This window comes from Leuresthes tenuis, unplaced genomic scaffold (assembly GCF_036924035.1).
Source record: "Leuresthes tenuis unplaced genomic scaffold, fLeuTen1.0.hap1 SCAF_15, whole genome shotgun sequence".
Lineage (NCBI taxonomy): Eukaryota > Metazoa > Chordata > Actinopteri > Atheriniformes > Atherinopsidae > Leuresthes > Leuresthes tenuis.
The window spans coordinates 15,882,292-15,901,503 of record NW_027325369.1 but is presented as its reverse complement, the minus strand read 5'-3'; the positions used below and the strand labels follow the sequence as shown (position 1 = coordinate 15,901,503).

Here is a 19,212-nt window from a genome sequence, read left to right as displayed (position 1 = left end):
TTGAACATGTCTCTCATATCACACTGATATTTGCTGGGAAACCAGGTGCAAGCACATATCTGCGTTTGACCTCTTCCTCAGAGGCCACACGCATAAAATCCTTCTTAACAGGCGAAATACGCTCATCAGGTAAAAATAAACGTTATGATATCTGGTAATCGTTAATGATAATAAACAGCGGGGTTCAAATCAATTCACATTTGTCTTCCATTTGATTTAAAAAGAAAAAAGAAAAAATGTGCTGCAATCGCTGTTAGATCTGTCAGCTTCCGCTGGAGTGCGCGCTCCCGCGGGTTGCATGCAGATCTCGGCGTGCAGGCACAACTCGGCATAAGGCGCATCTGGAGGAGAGCTGGCCGGCCGGGGAGGTGGAGGACGGGGAGAGAAGAGGAAGGAGGCTCCGGGAGCAAGCGAGACAAAAAGGGTCAGGCCTGGGACTTGGGAAAATCGGGTAACGAACACACAGCGATTCACGCTTTTTAAATCCGTTTAACCCGGCGCTGTAGTAGCTGCGCAGGAAGGGTAACCTTTATGTGAACAAAAAACGCGAAAGCCCTGAGAGCGGAAGGCGCTTGATGAAATAGCGAAATGGGGGCTCGCTTTTCTTATTTTTTTTCTTATTTTTTTTGCAGATGATGCTCATCAAGAGGTGAACTTAATCGTGTTTACGGCACGGAGCCGGCATCCTTAAAGACACTTGTCTCATTTAAAGAAATAACGGGAATTTACCCTATAGTGGCCGTGGCCTGTAAAACAGCCACAATCCCCTGGGTCATATCGCAGACTTCCCCTCCTGCAGAACACGTCTAAAACTTTGTAATTTTAAGGCAAAGCCAGCTGAATAAGAGATGCACGTCAGTCGATCGTAGTAATGTGAGCGTGTAGCCTGACAATAAACGCCTTCGTGGCCCAATGATAAACGATGTAGCAAGACAACACATTCTGGTTGTTGGCTGCAGTTTTATATATATATATATATATATATATATATAGGCTATATATAGGCTATATATATGCACATATTTGGATATTTGGAGCAAGGACTTAATTCCATCAGACTGGGTCTTTTAAATACACCACATACGGATGTCATCAGTCTTAACTTGAGCCTTACAGGAAATCAAGCACTCTTTAGAAACACAGTTGTACTGGATTTTAATTAATTAATTAATTTTTTATTTTTTGCACATTTCCACGAGTGCAACAGTGTAACTGTAGCTCCGCTGTGTGCGCATGGCAGCCTGCTGGAGTAACTTCAAACCAGGTGGAAATTAATTATTAATAGAAAGAATACTTGCAGCTGTCTTTTCTTTTTCTTTTTTTCCCCCTTTAGCTTTGCACAGACTACTGAGTGCACATTAATAGCCACTTAATGACGACAACCACACACGCATGAGGTGTGAGTGGGCCTGTCGGCTATAGTCGCTATACAGCATATATAGAAGCCCTTGCGGGTCCTATAGATGCATGACCCAACAAAGAGAAATTCGAGTCTCGGAGAAAAGCAAGATGATTTGAGGAAATATGCACAAAGAATGTCAAGGGTTGCATTATGCAGTTTGTGTGAAGTGCTGCTTGGGTCTGAATGCATGGCTGCAGCCTGATATAAAAGCATCACAACAGCAAAGGAAAACTTAGAGGTGCAGTTGAATAGATTATAGCTTTAACTTTAGCATTATTAAAAGAAAAATGAGACAGATGACCCGAATGAGTGGTCTCTGATAAGTCTTGCTTTGGCTGTGTGTTCCTGTCAAAATCTTTTAGAATGAGGGGGTTGGTTCATTGCTCAAAGTTCATTGTGTCTGCAGCTGTGCGACCAAACTCCACATACTTTCTTTCATAGTTATCTTTTTCCCTAAAGAATTTCTGTCTGCTTCCATGCCACCTTGCCATATCTCTGCTCCACCATGAAATCAAGCTGCTCTGTTGTAGTTAGAACTTTACACAAACTAGGTTATAACTCCATGCTGGATCATTGTCTCAGTTTTAGTGACAGAGACCCCAAACCCAAGACTCACAGTTGGGAGGCAAGTCGATGAGAATGAAGATTTGTTTTTGACTAAGAAAGCCAAATATTTTTCAAGAAAGCCTAACAGAAATCCAAAAATGTGAGGCAAGCAGAGAACAGGAGAGGACATATGCAGTAAACAACAACAACAACAACAAGGGTCTCGCAGAGAGCAAAGACAACCAAGGAGTATATATGATGAGGTTATTGCAAATACAAGAGTTTGTGGCAGTCAGCAAACTTAGACCAGTTAAGCAACAAGGACAGGAGGGGAAATTAGAATAACCAGCATGGAAATCCAAAGGAAAATAGAAAATAAACATATAAAACCCCATAACCCATAACAATAATGGCAGTTTAATTTCACCTCAACTCATTTCACTTTCAACTCAAAACATTGCATTTAAGTTTCTGAAGCTGTCATTTCAGAAACTCATCCCATTTAGTGAGCTCTCCTTTTGACTTCAAATCAACATGTGCTTTCAGGGATGCAGTGTTGTTTGGATTTATAATGAAACCCATTGGGTCAGATTTTAGTTTGTCGTAAATTTGAAGGTGACATTAAATCAAAACGATACGGAGGTAGCGAGGGATATTTCTGTTTATCAAGCCGTTCATATAAGGGGAAATGGAAACTTGTCTAATGAGTGTGCAAAACAGTCAATTCAGATATTTATAATCAGGCACTGACGTAATGGATGCGGCAGGCTTCTTCACACCCTGTGGTGTTAGTGGACTTTGAAGAAAATGGAAAGCAACCTTGTCTTTGCAAAAGCAGCAACAACATTAATACCATTTGGAAAGGCCAGGCTGGAAAAGCCTTGGCCTCTATTTGAAGCGTATTCAAAGTTTGAGAGATGAACAGTCTCATTTTAATTTGTCTCTTTTATCTTCCAGGAGAGCAGAGACGAAGGATCATCGCTATTTTCTTTATTTCTTTCCTTTTGAGTTCATTTTCACTGGAAACTTCCCTCATCTGCACTGCCCATCATCAGACATCACCTATAAAACCGCAAGACTCTCAACGATGCCGTCCAACACTGTCGCCAACCCCAACACCACTGCATTCAAAGGCTCAGACTTTGCTGATTCAGCTGGAAACAGAATGGTAAGATATGTTAACGTGTGCCTCAGTTCCCCAGGGAATTCACCTGAAGCATCTGTAGCATGTTGGTGAATGACTCAAGAATTCTTATGTTCGTTGCTTGTTGGTGCCACTTAGTTCATACCAGAATGCACTAGAGCTTTAATAAAGGAGATTATATCCTACTTTGCTCATCTAACATTTATATAGAACAATGTGTCTGTTAGTATTATTGAAAATATAAGCATCTGTGTACGAGTGTTTGTATGATGGAGGAATTTGTAGGAAAAACTAGAAGGGCACTTCACCAAAGTAAATTCGCTGTTTCACGTAATATTAAATAAAAGCAAAATAGCTCAGCCCTAAAATTCCTTTAGCTCATACTCCACTTCAACATGATGTTTCCTTAAATTCGGCCCAGCAGTTTTAGCATAAGAATGCTGACAAACATGTTAACGGTCATCATCACATAATGTCTGACTTTTTTGAGAATTATGGTCCTCTGTACCATTATAATACATGTATATAGATCACTGACATTCGAGGAAACTCGTTTTATGGTTAGTACTGTCACGTCACGCCAAAATCAATTCAAATCTTACCCAATTTTATGAATGGAGAGTTATTTATTTGGTTAATGAATGGTGCAAAAATTTTACTGGAGCAGCCCTTGAATGCATTACTTCAGATCCGAAGAGTCAGAGCTGAAGAATCCCGACAGCGTGCAGCATGCTTGGTCATCTTTTGTGATGCATATAGACTCACAACTGCAATCTTTGTGTAACTGCAGCATCACTTCTGTGGCGGTGGTAGCAGCATCACTGAGGAGACTGTGGAGAGCTACAGCTGTATTATGTGACATTTGCTGGTGTAATGGTGGTTGCTGACGTGGGCGTTGGCTGATGTAGGTTGAATTGGAGCCGGAATACAGCTCTTTTACTTGGGGTGGGGGGTGGTTCTGTCCTCTTCCACTACGTTCCCATTACACAGTGCTGCCCTTAGTGTTGTTGCCTGGCAACAGACATTGCCTTAAATAACTGCCCACCCAAACGGAAATAGTGTAGAGATATTGACAGTGTAGTAGTAGGGTTCACTCCAGGCAACAACAAATGATATTTCAGGGCTTTTTTTTGTTGTTTTTCAGAAAATGTTAGGGTGATGCTGTGTGTGAAAATGACCTGCTGATCTGGTTTAGTTTGTCTGAGCGCTGTGTTTGGGAGCACTGTGGCGCAGACTGCTCCTGCAGAGATGGCCTGGCACCACTGAATTGTGTCATCCATGTAAGTGGTTCCCAAATGAGCCTGCACACCAGGCTGCACTCAAAACATGCTATTATCTATGCAAATTCTGCCGCCTGTGTGAGGGAAAAACCAAAGCACCAGACACTCTTATTACTGATTGCACAATGAGCAGAAACCATCTGCAGAGACACATTCTCTTACAAAAGGACAGATATTTACATTTAAGATATTCATTTTAAGGCCTGCTGCTAATGTCTGTATTTCTATATGAAAATCTTTGCATGATTTTGTTTTCCCCCCACATTTGAGAACAATTTATGCCCACTGTAATACTATGCACCATTTATTGCAGTGTCAATTACTCTGATCACATGCATTCCTTTATGTAAATGAGTTTATCCCCTTGGATCCGTAATGGCTAATGGATTTATCGCACTGCAGCAGAAAACACTCATGGCCTATATATACAGTATATCACGGCCTGACCTTTTAAAGTACTGCTTATGTTTGTAAACATCCCATGACCCTTTAAATCAATTAACAATTGCGCCATTACAACTATTTTCATGCCTTATTGAATTTCTTTTGGTGTGGTTTTCGTGTCTGCATTACACTTTATTCAGCAGCAAACAGTACATACTACCTTGTTAGGTGGATTCGCTTGATTCTTGAGATATTCACCAGGTCACAGTTGCAAGAGAATACATCACACCAGGCTCAAAGCTATCCCAACTCCTCAGTGGGTCTTGTTAGTCTGGTTTGCATTGGAAGTTTCCTTACTGAGTGAAATGACCTGGAAGTATCTAAATAGAAGCCATGATAAGCGCTAATGCTCTTAAAGAAAGGAGCTTCCTTTATTTTCTCTTTTTGCATGGGAAACAGTGAACCATCTCTTATGATAAAACAGGAGAAAATATCACCCCATAATTCCGTAGTCCTTACAAATTCCTCTCACCATCTGTCTTTGAGCCCATGATGATTGAGGACACAGAAGAGTTTAAGAAAACACATAGAAGGCCATTTTAAAAAAAATTTAACGACTCCCAGTGTCTTCTGGCAGCTATGAGCGTGTTCTTGGTACAACGACAGTCAACAATGATGCCTCTCATTTACTGGCTGGCTCAGCTTGGAGCACCTCATCCATCTGCTTATTTTAAGTTGATTCTGACAGTGATAGATGGAGTCTTTATCCAAGCACATGCAAAGTATTTTTTTAAGTGCCTGCTCTGTTCCATGTAGTAAGACTTCCTCTATGGTTCTGTTTAACACCATTTGGCTTATTTGGCTTAGACACCACTCCAGTCAGTGTTCTGTCAGCAAAGAATCAGATGGGTCACAGATGTTAGTGAAATACCAGAATCACTTTGAACTACACAACGGCAAGGTACCATGTTAGAGATTATCTAAGTTCTGCATTACACTGAAACATCCCTTTTGCCAGACCACAACGTGCATTCAGTTGCAGTTCTGAAATCTCTTATTTTATTCACATCACAAGACCTTCATCTAAAAACAGAATTTGCACACTCGTCACAAGACCGTAGATGTTGAAATGATCCATTTTCTGAGCAAGTTTGAGGACTTCCTGTCCCTTTTGGTTTGAAATCTGTGGATCATCCTTGACCCTCGGAACAGCAAATGAGAAAAAAAATCTCTCCCTGAGGCCCAGTTAGTTGCTTTTCTGGAGCTCTTTTTTCTCCCGACTCACATGATGCTCATGAAAGAGATGGAGTGTTTGAAATCAAAATGGATGAGACAAGTCATTAAAGTGCTCAGAAAAAAAGAAGGAAGGGCGACCGCTCAAGAAAAACTGAACAAACTCGATTTCTGCTGATGAAGTACATTTGACAGAAGCAAAAGGTCTCAAATGTTGTTTGAAAGCTCCAGAATAAACTTGCTTTTTGTAGTTTAAAATGTTATACTAATATTTCTACAAATGAGCACTGTGTCCCCCTAGTTTGCTAATTGATGGAAATAACATAGGTGTCTCCCCGACCTCCCTAATCTCAATCAGTCACTGAATTGTCATGCTGTATTAAATCTACCCATATAAAGGCCATGTCATGTCTCATCGTACAGCGATCTTTTTCCATGTTATACTTCTCCACTCTGCCTAAGCTCGAAATAAATGTACTTAACAGCACTTCAGCAGATATACTCAGTCGCAGAATGCCTTACAGTGCTGAGAGCCCATATATCTTCGAGGGAATTTCACATTTAATACTGAAGGAATTTAATAAGGAACCAGCTCTCCACCCCCCACTGCAGCTGTCAGGAATGGCCTTGCCGTCTCATTTGCATTCAGACCTGGTGCTGGCGGTCCCATTCAGTCAATATTGAAGCTCAAAGCATCTACATTAGGATCATCTTTTCTCTCATCAACCCCAGGGGTACTTGGTGGTGGCAGACATGGGGCTTTGTTCATTGGGATAGACAGCCTTATTAATGAAAGGGAGATTGCAGCAGGGGGAAGGTGGGGGCTGGTCAGTGTGTCTGTAACAGCATTAAGAGGGAATTGTCTGTGGAAGGTCAGCGCTGCGTCCTAAGAGCTTTCACTTCAGCCCAGTTCAAAGGGACATGTCATTCAGTTTCTATCTGTCTCTTTGTCAGCGGAGGACACTCGTGGATTCGCTGGAGTCCTCCTTAATGCTCCAAGTGTTTCACTGTGGTGGAGTTTTGTGTGTTCCCTGCAGATCTGGTATCATTCCTACTGCATCGCTGGCTGAGGGGATTTTGCTCTTCAACATGTTCAAACACAAAATGATAGATATTGGAGATTCAGCTTCATGTGCGTTAGACCTCGAAAGTAAAGTTGACATTTCCAAAGATAACGAGACTGTCACTCATATATTTCCAGGCTGGTGCGTCCCAAATCAACATGTGCTCTTTCTCTTCACAGGGTGAGAACACAATACTGGATATGGACCTGACAGCTGAGGAGAAGTCAACTTTAAGTAGTGCCTCTTGTAAGATTGGCAAGCCTGGGAGAAAGCAGTTTCCAGTAAGTGTTGACCTGATGTCACACAAGTTGCAGCAACATGTGTGCAACCTTGCATACTTGTTATATTGTCATCTAAGCATTGTTTATTGTCCAGATTAGGCATCAACACATTCTTGCACATAGGCTCATGGAAAGAATCTGTGAAATAGCTGAATTTGCCCCATTGATTTAGTTTTTTCTCTAGTATTTCTTGTAAAATGATCACCAGTTTTAAAAGATGAGCAAAATAAGTCAAAAGCTTTTGAGGAACTTTTCACGCTTGTAATATCTTTGCCTGAACCGTTTATTGCAGTGCTATGCTCACTGCATACCACATAGCTGCGACATCAGCGGGGTGCTGGAGGAAACTCTTACATGTTTACATGTTTCCTCCCTCTCTTGCACTGTATCTGCCACGGTTCTGTCGTTGTCAGATAAAATGAAAAAAAGAAGAACTACTTCAGAATATGTCCAAAGGCAGCTGTTTCAAAGCAATCAATCAGCCACACACTTGATGGCAGGATGGAAACCTGTCTTCCATGGCCAACTGTGAGACAGGATTAACATGTGAAAATACATGAGGGGAGACACTGTTTGACCATCCAACCAGCTATTATGTTAGTACACAGTTACATATAGTTAAGATATAGCAATGAGGGTATTACTGAAGTGTCTGCTTTCAGCCTTAATTCAGAAACAAAAGTGACCAAACAACCAAACTTTTGTAGAAACATTAGGATTTTTATTTTGCCTTTATTGATCCCTTATAGAAGCTGATGTGCTGTTTATTCACCCTGATAGACTGAATTAACTTGGAATGAGTGTAGTCAAGTCTGCAGCCAGCCTGATTGTGCTCTCTTTTGACCTCTCCAAAACTGACGCTGATGCTCATTTCACGTGGTTGAGGTGGACTTAAAATAGAGGCCATAACGCTAGTTGAATAGTAAAAAAAAATCTTTGTGAAACTGTGGTAACTATCAGCTGTCTCAGTGCAAAAATAAACATGTTGTATCAGCCCTCAGAAAATCAGTCAACCTGCGACCGTGCGCTTTCTTTTGTACTCATGAATGAATTAACTTAGAGCGCCAACTGTTTCTCATCTACACACAGGTACAACACTGAAGCCATTTGTTACCTCTTAGTGTTGTCTTTTGAAGTTAAAAGGCCTGATTAAATGATGACTCTTGGGCCAACATAGATGCGCGCATTACATTCTCCTCTGAGACGATGTGCATAAGCCTAAGCACGAGTATGTTCATTAGTTCTCACAATGGGATTCGACAAACCGAAAAAGATGAATAGAAAAATATTTGCCGAGAATATGTGGCGGGGTGTGAGGAGGGTTGGGGGGGACGACACGGCATGCCAGAGGGTTTGTGTCAGTGCATGTACAAATGCTGAGGCTCTGTTTCAGTAACTGATAGAGGAAAGCCGCGCTCAGATTCAGGGCGCCTGGGCGAGTGTTTTCACAGCTGTGGGAGACCACATGTGCCAGATGCTCTGGTCACATAGCTGTTTCACTATTGCTGTTACTCTTCTCTGAATGGCAGTGAAACTAAAGATAGTTAAGGAGATGCATACATACTGTATCACAATCACTCAACTCTCCTTGTTGTTTTACCCATAAGATAATAATAATATAAAAAAAAAATACATATTAACTGACCTTGCTACTTTTTACAATCATGCATCCTAACATGCATCCTAACTGAAGTCTTTGTGCTCAGCCACTGGTTAAGGTCTGATATTAGTGTACAGTTATGATACTGACATTGATGGCCTTAGATATTGGCAAAGAATTAAATGAACAGGTTTTGCTAACATTTTTAACTCTTCCTTTATAAAACCAAGGCAAAGTGGCATGACATTTCTTTCATGCATTTAGGTTCTTTGTTAAGTGTAAAATCCACTTACTGTGCACTGCACTATTTTCAATGAACCTCTCAGTTATTTTCTTGACGATTGAATATTTGCATTTGCATAGTATTGGAAAATTGTAAACAATGCCCATGAGACTCACTTAGAATCCAATATGATATCTTAAGATGTCTTCAGCTTTTGTTAAGGGTTAAGCTGACAAATGAATGCGGAAAAACCCCACAGTCTGATAACGATTACCATTTAAAAAACAGTTAAAAACGAATTATCGATTATCAAGCTACGTGCACATTAATTCATTCAGTATTGTAATTTTTTCGGCTCTAAATTGTGTTCTAAGTTCAATGTGTAATTCTGTCATATACCTCATGATTATATAAACTACAGCTGCCTGCCCACATCCTTACAAAATGTATAGAAATGTGTGTTTTTAACTCCGTGAACAATAGGTTATCCATCATATTATTTACAACTGCATGTGATAAAAAGCTAGCGTGTAAGTATAATGCAGCAGCCGAAATGTGGATTAGCTAGTTAGTATTTTTCTTTTGACCTCTGTCTGTCTCTTTGAGCTGTCTGATTTACCAGCTGTGACCTCTGACCTCTGGCAGGGGCCACATGTAGTTCACTGGGTCGCTGCTCTGTTGCGTAATGCTTTCAGCAAGGGTTGAGTGCAGCATGTTTCTGCATGTGTTTGATTTTCTGTTTGTGTGTGTGTGCATTTGCCGAGACCCAAACACACACTCCGACCTCTTTGTGTATTTATGAACAAACTGAGAACATTAATAATGTGAGCTGTGGGATTGTTGTTTTCATCCCTCGTGTCAAACAGATTCGCTGGCAAGCGGCTCTTTGTCTGAGTGCAGTTTAGAGCTAATTTGTTTTCTGTTACTACAATCATAAAGTCATTTAAACTCCTGTGGCCTGTGAGGAATGCCTTAAAGCCAAATTTGGCTCGTTGCAGCTTTGTTTTTACTATACTGTACAACTTCCACAGGAGTTTATTTGCCATGTCTGTTCCACCTAATTTACTCTGCATCCATTACACAGAGAATTTTTAGGTTTTGTGATTTCCTGTTCAGTCTATGAGAATCAAATTACAAAACTGACCCTTTAGCTTGTTGCTCTGGATCTGCTAAATATCACATGATGGCAGACAGATGCCTCCCATGGCCTCGCTGCCTCCTATTCTATGATAAATGCAAACAGATTTTATGATGGGTGAAAGCTTCAGTGCTGCTCTCATCAGTGCTGACAGTGTTATCTTCCAAGATATGCACCACTTTCTGCTCCCAGTAAAACAGAAATGGAATTGTCTTTAGAAAGTGTGTTTTATAGCTATTTTAGGCAGCAGCAGAGTTACTATTTCATGTCATCAAACAGTAACAAGTTTTAACAGATCTTTTCTTGGTTCTCCATGACAATTTTAGGCGTAACAGCTGAATATTTGCTCCTAAAACTTTATGTCAGCTGTCAGCAGTTCTGCTTTCTCTGAATTTACTCCACTGTTCAGAGCAAAATAGTTTAACTGGGCTCTCTGAAGTGGACAGAGAGAAAAGCTTTTTTGCTGTCAAACAGCCAACATTCCCAACATATTTCTGTGCTGCTGTAATGATTAATGCACGCCTACAGGAAGCTTATTCCTGTACCTGATGAGCTGTAATGTAATCCCTTCCTCACTTGCATGTTAATGGCTGAACAGCAGATTTACTGGCTCAGCTTTGAAGTTAGTAGTTCAACAGAGCTGGTTGGGAATTTCCATAACTTAATAACTTATAAGTGCGGAGGAGTAAGCTACAGGTTCGATTTTGTCTGAAAAGAGCAGAGGAAGCACAAGAGATTAAATGAATGACTGCTTTAATTCACACTTTCTTTGAAATAGTCCATTTAGCCTGAAAAGTCCTGAAAAGTCCACTCTAATAGTAGGGATGTGAAATCGGCCCTGATCATTCGGTCGTGGCCACTGTCGATCGCCAATAGACGATCCGATCGAAAATCACTCCATCCCTATTACAGCCTATTATTTATTTAGAAATATAGGTTTTGCGCCACTTCTGCACAGGCAGAAGTGTCTGTGGCTCAAAATTTTATTTTGTTTTGGCTATTTGTGTGAGGAGCATGATCCCTCGCTGACCCCTCGATTTGATAAAGTTATTGTTGTTCAAATATATGCGTGAATTGTTTCTTTTGTGACTAAAAAGAAAGATGATATAGCACACCACTTGTGGCGCAGAGAGAAGTGTTTGGTAAGCAAGCAAGAAGATGAAGAACAGGAGACAAAGAGAGCCTGCGTCCGCGGCACGCCTCTGGAAAAAAGTGAGAAGGAAAAAAAAATGCAACAGGGTGTAATTAAGAGTTTAATATTCACTCCTCAGTTGCTCAGATCAAAGGGCTCTTTATGCAGACATGTTGCTCCATGAGAAACATTTTTAAGTGCACAGTAAAGCGCAGGTTCTAGAGATTCTTTCTTGAACATCTTATGGCATTAAATTAATTCAAGATCGCCTTAATGACCGCCATTTGAAAAAAAGATCACGATCCTCCCTTAAAATCACTCCATCCCTATCTAACAGTGCCAACTGCTTTATTGTTGCTAACTCAGATGAACTTTTTCCAAGCATGCTGGATGATTTGTATTGTTGTAGAGACTCTGTTTATTTTACAGCCAGCTAGTATATCCACTGATGTGCCAAAACTGCTGACAGGCAAAGCAATGCTGTGCACTTTCAGAACATCAAACTGTAAAATAGCTGCTGCAAAATTCTCCGTGGCTGATAAAATACCAGGATGTTAACATTTGAACCTTCTCTTCCCCCACGTGCAGGTTGAAAGCTGCGGCTCTCCCAAAGACAGTGTGGGTGTTGGCAACATCTATACTGGGGTATGCAGGCCGTCCATGACACAAGTCCACAATGGCGACATGGGCAGGCACAAAGAAAGGATGCCCGAAACCTGCTTCCCCAAACAGGAGAAGATGGAAGTGGAGAATGGAATCCCCAGAGACCCCTCCTTCTGCCTGGTAGAAGACAGCTCCCAAGGTCAGAGCCTGAGTCGTTCCCAGGAGAACGGATTCCTGTCCAGCCTGGAGGAGCAGGAATCGGACAGAGACAAGGACGACAGTCCGCGCAAGAAACGAGGAAGACGGAAACTGGAGCGCCCAACGAAATGTGAGTTTTTGGCTTCTGGCTGTTTCAACCGCTTTCAGTGGAGCCAGCAGGAAAATATTCATGTACATGTGACCAGAACAAGATGTGGAATGCTGCTCTATAAATAAATGTCACACTTTGTGGATCAGTGCAACTCCATTTTGATATAATGTGATAAAGAAAATTTCCAAATATTTGCTCACATGTGTGCTGGATGGTGCAGTGGGTCGATATGCAGACGCCGAAAGTCCTCATCATAGTAGTCCTGGGTTCAAGTCCTGACTCATGAAGTGTACCGAGTCACACTGAGGCATCAAAATAAATGCATTTTTGCAATCTCACTTTATCGCCGTCAAAGAGAGATCTTTTTTCCTTTTTTTGAGGTGGTGGTTGTGTTTGAGGTCGTCAGTGCCCGCAGCAGACAACATTCAGAGCGCTCTCAGCCAGTTTATTCCAGACGATTCTGGAAAGATGCAACTGTTTTTTAAAAATAACCTTTCGTTTATTTATTTTTCTGGCCAAATAGCATATACTTTTCATCAGTCGTTGAGTTTTCTTCAAAGCACCGCCGATGATATCAAAAGCAGGCCAGGCAGACACTCTATTTGATTCAGGCCCAACTCTGAACCATCTGGACTCTTAATGGCTGGTTATGAGTGATTCAATCACCTCTATCTGGACACATTCCTCCGCTACATACCACATTACCTGTAATGCCACAGTCTTAAAGATCTCTAATTTGGAATTAAATTGGGATTAATAGCGACTGACTACACAGAGTCACGTCTGTCACATTTTGATTGCAGACATGGATAGACACACACTTTCATTGCAAATTTTTGTGGTATGAATTCTTACAGTTAAAAAGGGCTATTCATTTATATTAAAGTAAAATTTCTAATTTAACACTATAGAGTATGAAAATGAGGAAAATGCTCTGTGCCCTTTTTTCAGTATTTAGATTGAAAAATGATCTATTGATTAGTAGCTCAAAATAAATAATTGACAACACATTTTACTGTCTTCTATTAAAAAAAACATACAGTCTCCCAGTGCATTTTTTGTATTTGTATTTATATGTAGAGAGTGTACAGAAAAGGGATGACAAGAAATAGGTGAGGAAGCTTGTTGGAAAGGACCATTGCAGGACATATTGAGTTAAACTGTGGGAAAGAGTGGCAGATGAGTTGTTTTTAGGCCAAAATGGAGATCAGCCACATCACTTAGCCCTCGCCACACTCCGACACACACACTTTCTGTTTTTAGTCCTATCTCTACCTCAGCCACGTGCCTCTATTGCCACTCTCTCGACCGCAGAGACACTGGCTGTGACCTTGATGAGGAGTGCGGTAAATAAATCGAGAGGAGGAGCGACTCGTCTCCTGGCAACAAGCCTCTTTCGGGAGCTGGCACGTCCCAGTCGGGGGCCCTGCCAGGTGAATGGCATCGTGCCCAGAACTCTTTACAAACTGACTCTGCACTCTTTATTCACCTGATCTGGACTTCTAGGATTTGTTACGTCTCCTATCAGCAAAATTCACAGACTGCTTGCTGTTGGAGAACTAGGCTCGGCACAACATTTCTGAGTGCTGCTTTTAAAGATTTGGTTTCCTTGTTAGGGGCTAGTCAGGTTTAAGTCCATTAAAACATTAAAACACAGGTTAGATGCACTTAGTTACTGGTGTGTTATAGCAGCGGCACTTTTACATCCTACACTGATAACACAATGTCTGAACACAATGATAGTGTTTTGAAGCAACTTTTTGAAGAAGAACACAAAGATATTTATAGTCCCCTTAATGATTTGTAATTGTGTTCAAAGAAACAGAATGAAATGATTTTCAAATCACTGAAAGTAGCACAAAGACAACATACACTTTTAAAAAGTTGTGTCATCATAAACAATACGGAAAGGAGTTCAGGCAAGCAACTGAAATCCTTCAAGCAATCCTGTCAAGCAAAAATGAAAAAAAAAAAAACTTTCACAACCCACGGATGTTGGTCTTCTCAGTTCCCAAACAGGTACAGTGTGTTGTTAAAAGAGGAGATGATGCATCACTGTGGCGAACATGCCCCCGTCGCAACTTTTTTAAAACATCCTGCCGACATAGAATTCAGGTTTAACAAGACATTGGGTTTCTTGTAATGCACAACATTGCAGACCGTCTTCATTTACGTTTTACCCCTCATCCTAACTTTGTTGGAAACGGTTGTAGAGGAAGGTCATTGGGAGGTACATTAGTGTTAACATCATGTGCCCAGTCGCCTCAAGTTAAGGTTTTAACACTTTATCTTAAGTCTTAGCTGACAGTCTTCTTTTTATCATCAGCTCTCTAACGAAACTAAACACAGTGACCCTCATAACATTAAGGCAATCATTAACATGTTACCCAGTTTGTTAGAATGAGGAACCAGATTTTTAGAAAAGGCACCGTTAGCCACAAATCAAAAGCCAGGAAAAAAACGTACAGATATTCAAGCAAAAGTTTTGCATTCACTCACCAGGTAATTCAAGACCTGCAGCAGGTGGCAGTGACACGACTGCAGTCACGCATCAGTTTGTTTGCAATATTTGACCTGCCTTTGACACACTAGTGCAGTATTTATATCATTCTTTCAATCAGCATGTGAAACATAATGCTGTGAGTACACACATTTAAATAAAGTGTTGGGTAATTCCTCTCAGCAAGGAGAGACCTGGGTGGGTGGGGGGGGCAGTTTGTGAATCAGTAGCAAGCTGAAGGGGGTTTCTGTTATCCATCTGGAAGGCACAGGAAGGATTTGAGCTCCGGCTGGAGTGGAACTGAACTCCAGCAATACTAGAGCTGGAACCCGCTCAAACTGGCAAGGTATACTCTCTCTGGGAAACATTTGCCAGCTCCCCTCGCAAACCCAGTGACCTTGGCAGTCCACATGCCTCACCAATTTGTTATATAGTCACTTATTCGCGGTGAGGACAAGGAAACCAGTAGAGAGGGATTGGGGGGAGGGAGCGGGTCCAGGGGGCTCAGCCATACATGGAACCAACTTGAAGAGGCTGCAAAGAGAGCAGACTATTGTTTGGACAGGCCTCTATGGTACTTCACTGACAAGCCAGTTTTGGTTGCATAGAACACATGCCATCAAAAGTTAGTCTTAGCCTCTCAGGTCTCAAGTGTTACGATAGCGTTGGTGCTTCAACTCAACAGATAGTCATGTTTACTCAGGCTCTGCCACAACGCTAATACAGGGCACAGCTATTTGAATGATGTGGAATACTCCGTTGGAGTCACATCACTCTGTGGCTTTTTTTTTTTTTTCTATCTTGACCGTGCTGCTGCATCTCTCTCACATTTGGTTTCGCAACTTCCTCTGTATGTATGGAAAATTTCCTCCCTGTGCGTACTGTTTGTCGTTACAGGAAGGTGCTGATAGTGTGTAACAGTTCGGAAACCTTCCCTTCATACAGCCAGGCAGCCATGTCAGACATAAATTTAGAAGTAAATTACTTTCATATTATGAAATCAGGAGCTATTCTCAAGATCCTGAACAACCGGCAAATCTCAATTGTTTTTTCTAGCTGAATTTCCAAAGTACACCGATGACATCTTTGCAGATATCTGGCGATAGCTGGAGAAACAAAACATGCATCTTTGGAGTCTTCAATTTAAGAGAAAAGTTGGCACACTTTGGGAAAGTAAAAGAAATATGACCAGGAGCCTTCCCTAAATGTTATGGGTTCCTCCTTTGACCATGTTGCAGCTCTCTTTTAGGTTTCAAGAAAAGTTAGTTTCATGAAACTAACTTTAAGCACTCTTAGTGGTGAAACATTCAGTTTGAACATCTACATTACCGTCACTGTCAGGAAACCTGTGCTTGATAATTATAGTCATGTGATATGATCTAAAACTCCTATTAGATGGTCCTTCACAGTAGATCATTTGGTCGGCTGGTGAAAGGTCCAAATGAGTCTTTTTTTCATGCCAAGCTCTGACTTCTCAAATTTGTCCATAATTAGAGTCCCTGTGTGAATGAACGACTTCAGTAGTCGTAAAATAAGATTGTTAAGAACTGGCACAGTATGGAAAGTAGGTATTCCATACTTTGTCGTACCGCTCTAAATTATATAGACAAATTCTTGCTTTTGCATTCCTCTATATATGCATAACTCTCTTAAGATCCAGCTCAGGTATTGGTAATTTACTGCAAGATTTAGCCTAAATACAGTCACAGAGTGACAGAAGTGAAGCAGTGATGTTTCTGTCTTTACGGTGTCCCTTGAAGGGGGAATATAAGGTCAGAAGTACAACATTTGCCAGATTAAATTTGGCAACTCTCCACTCTCACCATAACCTGGGCAGCCACTCCAAATCCTCAGAGTTGCATCAAATCCTCGGATGATACCTGAGCACACAAGCTCCAGTGATTCCAGATGGTTCTGAGCTCGAAACACACATGAAGAGATTTTCTGAGCCATTATCTCTTAGGATTTTTATTAATGTCACTTTAATTTGATCTGACAAATAGTTAAGGGGATGAATTGGAGGGTGAGATTAATAAATGTGTCAAATGGCTAATTGATGAATAAAAAGCCATGTGGGTTTAACACAAGGACAACCAATGCCAATTCCCACCCTGCTATGAATGATTCAGGCCATCCATTGTGTCATTGTCTTATCTCTAGATGTGGAGCATAAGGACGAGGACGGGAGGGATGCAGTCAGGACCGAGGTAAGATTTCTGAGCTGTTGTGTCTTTGTTCTCTGTCCGGTGTAACTCTTAAAGTTAGAGTTGGCAGGGTAGTAGCTTCCTGTTTTTGGGGAAAGAATTATGTTTCCTGTTTCAAATAGCGTATCCTCTGCTTGCCAGTGTGATAGATGGCTGTGGTGGAGGCTGAACACAAGTCATTTTTGAGAAGCAAAGGGAAACTTTTTTTCTTTTTTAGGACAAAATATGTGGATTTTTCACCTGGCTCGAGCAGATACAGGTTTGTTATCAAAGTCTGTCTGCTCAGTGTTGTTAAAACTTCATCGCTGATGATTGTAGGGCTTACTGGTGGTGTTTTATTGTGTTGCGAAGATTGGGTGCCGTTTTACATTGCTACATTTTGTTACGTTAATCAGCAGTTGCTTTTATCTTACACTTACAAGTGAGGAACAGGCTGAGGAATAATGTGAGGTTCAGTATCTCGCCTGAGGATTCTTCCACTTTTAGACTGAGGACTGTAGATTCCTGGGAGTAAATCAACATTTAGGAGAATAGGCTCATTTTATTCTGCTTTTTTGCTGAGAGTTAAATTAGATGAGTACTACTCTCACTTTTGCATCTTGCATAACACATGCAGCCTTTAAGCTACCCAGCAGCCTGTCTTATGTTAAAATGGCTTGTCTTCAGCAAAAGTTACAAAACAAAAGAGCAACAGTACATTGGATTCGCAAATGGGGGATTAAGCACCTGACTTCACTTTAATGTTGGCCATGGACCATGGTCACCTTGATGTCCGCTGAGTTAAGGGAGTTTTGGTCATGATTATCTTGTTTGACGAAAAAAGGCTGAATTTAGAGGCTTGTTGCTGGACTGGAGTGTGGAACAGAAGATTGGAAGAGTGAAAAAAAAGACTAAGGGAAAAAAAGGTCCATGTGAATTCGCATGGAACATGATTGTGCAATTTAAATGTGTCTGTGGACAAGCTACTTAATTTATTGTTGCGCATGTGCGGGTATACCTCTTACTGCAAGTCAGTCTGGCTGCTGTAGAGCATTGTTAGCGCTGCAGTTAGTGACACTTTTGCCCTATTGGCAGGTGTCATTGCATGCTTGTTGCTTTTGCCTGTTAATAGCTCCAAAAAACGCAGTCATATTATTGGGAACACGGTCTCCCGCTTAGAGCCAGCTCACTTGACATTTAGGCCTACGTCGCGCGCATCTCACCTCGCACGGGAGCCTCGCGAACTCTGGGATGCGCTTTCAACAGCTTATATAAGCGAGACTTATAACCGTGAGACGTCGCTTACAAAGTCGTTTAAAAGGAAAAGGGTAAGATTTTAGACTTCAAAAGGTTGTTTGTTGTTCATTTGCAAAAACTATGCTGTCAGAATGATTATTTTCATTGTGGTCTTTCGGGTAGAAACATGAATAAGCGACAAACAATTTGACATTTGACCATATCAAGGATTCAGCTGGACTAGCTTGATCCAAAAACTTGTCTATGCGCGTGAAAGTGTTGGTCATTTTAATTTAAAGGGTGGATGTAGTCTAACTATTAGTCAAAAAATCAAAAACAAATATAACAATAATATAATATATAAACTTGTAGGACTTTTTACAAATTGGTCAGTAGTAATAAAATCCGAAAAATCAATTAAAATCCTGGAAGACTTTGCTATAAAAGTTTGTCTATACATAAGTTACATAAACTCATTAAAAGGGCGTGGAAACACATTTCAGTACAATACCACAAAATGTAGCTGTCTAAACTGTCCAAACAACCTGTATTATCAACAGTTTAAACATGAACCAAACATTTAGAATTTCATAAAATCATTTTTCATGAAGCTTAGATTTAACGCAGGAATACAGGTATAATAAGATGCATTGTTTTTGTTTTCTCTGATACATGATTTAAAAAGAATCAAATATGACATTGCATGATAAAAATGAAAACAAATACAAGTACTAGTTAGTGCTTTAATTGGATTCCGCTCAAGGATGGTGAATTCAAGTTGTAAACATAAAATTGGCCTGACAAAGTTTCAGCGTCACATTTAGTTGATTTAACTTCAGACTGTGAGTGACAGCCAGAGCATGGCACCAAGGGGCTGAACCACCTGAAAGACTGGTACAAAAATTTAGGATTTTATTATTCAGTAACACATCGCTAGCTGAAACTAATAAAAA

General features: G+C 40.8%; 1 protein-coding gene across 3 annotated transcripts in view; it reads left to right on the top strand.

Annotated features, from left to right (window-relative positions):
* Positions 1-292: 292 nt before the first annotated feature.
* The window catches only part of dnmt3ab (DNA (cytosine-5-)-methyltransferase 3 alpha b), a 44,497-nt gene continuing 25,577 nt past the window's right edge, over positions 293-19,212 (top strand). For 2 of the 3 annotated variants that reach the window (XM_072364739.1, XM_072364736.1), the window contains exons 1-5: positions 293-451; positions 2,906-3,116; positions 7,233-7,334; positions 12,016-12,358; positions 17,001-17,047. In XM_072364739.1, the coding sequence (XP_072220840.1) occupies positions 3,036-3,116; positions 7,233-7,334; positions 12,016-12,358; positions 17,001-17,047 (573 nt within the window). In that variant the 5' untranslated portion in view covers positions 293-451; positions 2,906-3,035. The remainder of the gene's footprint in view (positions 452-2,905; positions 3,117-7,232; positions 7,335-12,015; positions 12,359-17,000; positions 17,048-19,212) is intronic. The other variant, XM_072364737.1, reaches the window with a different exon arrangement.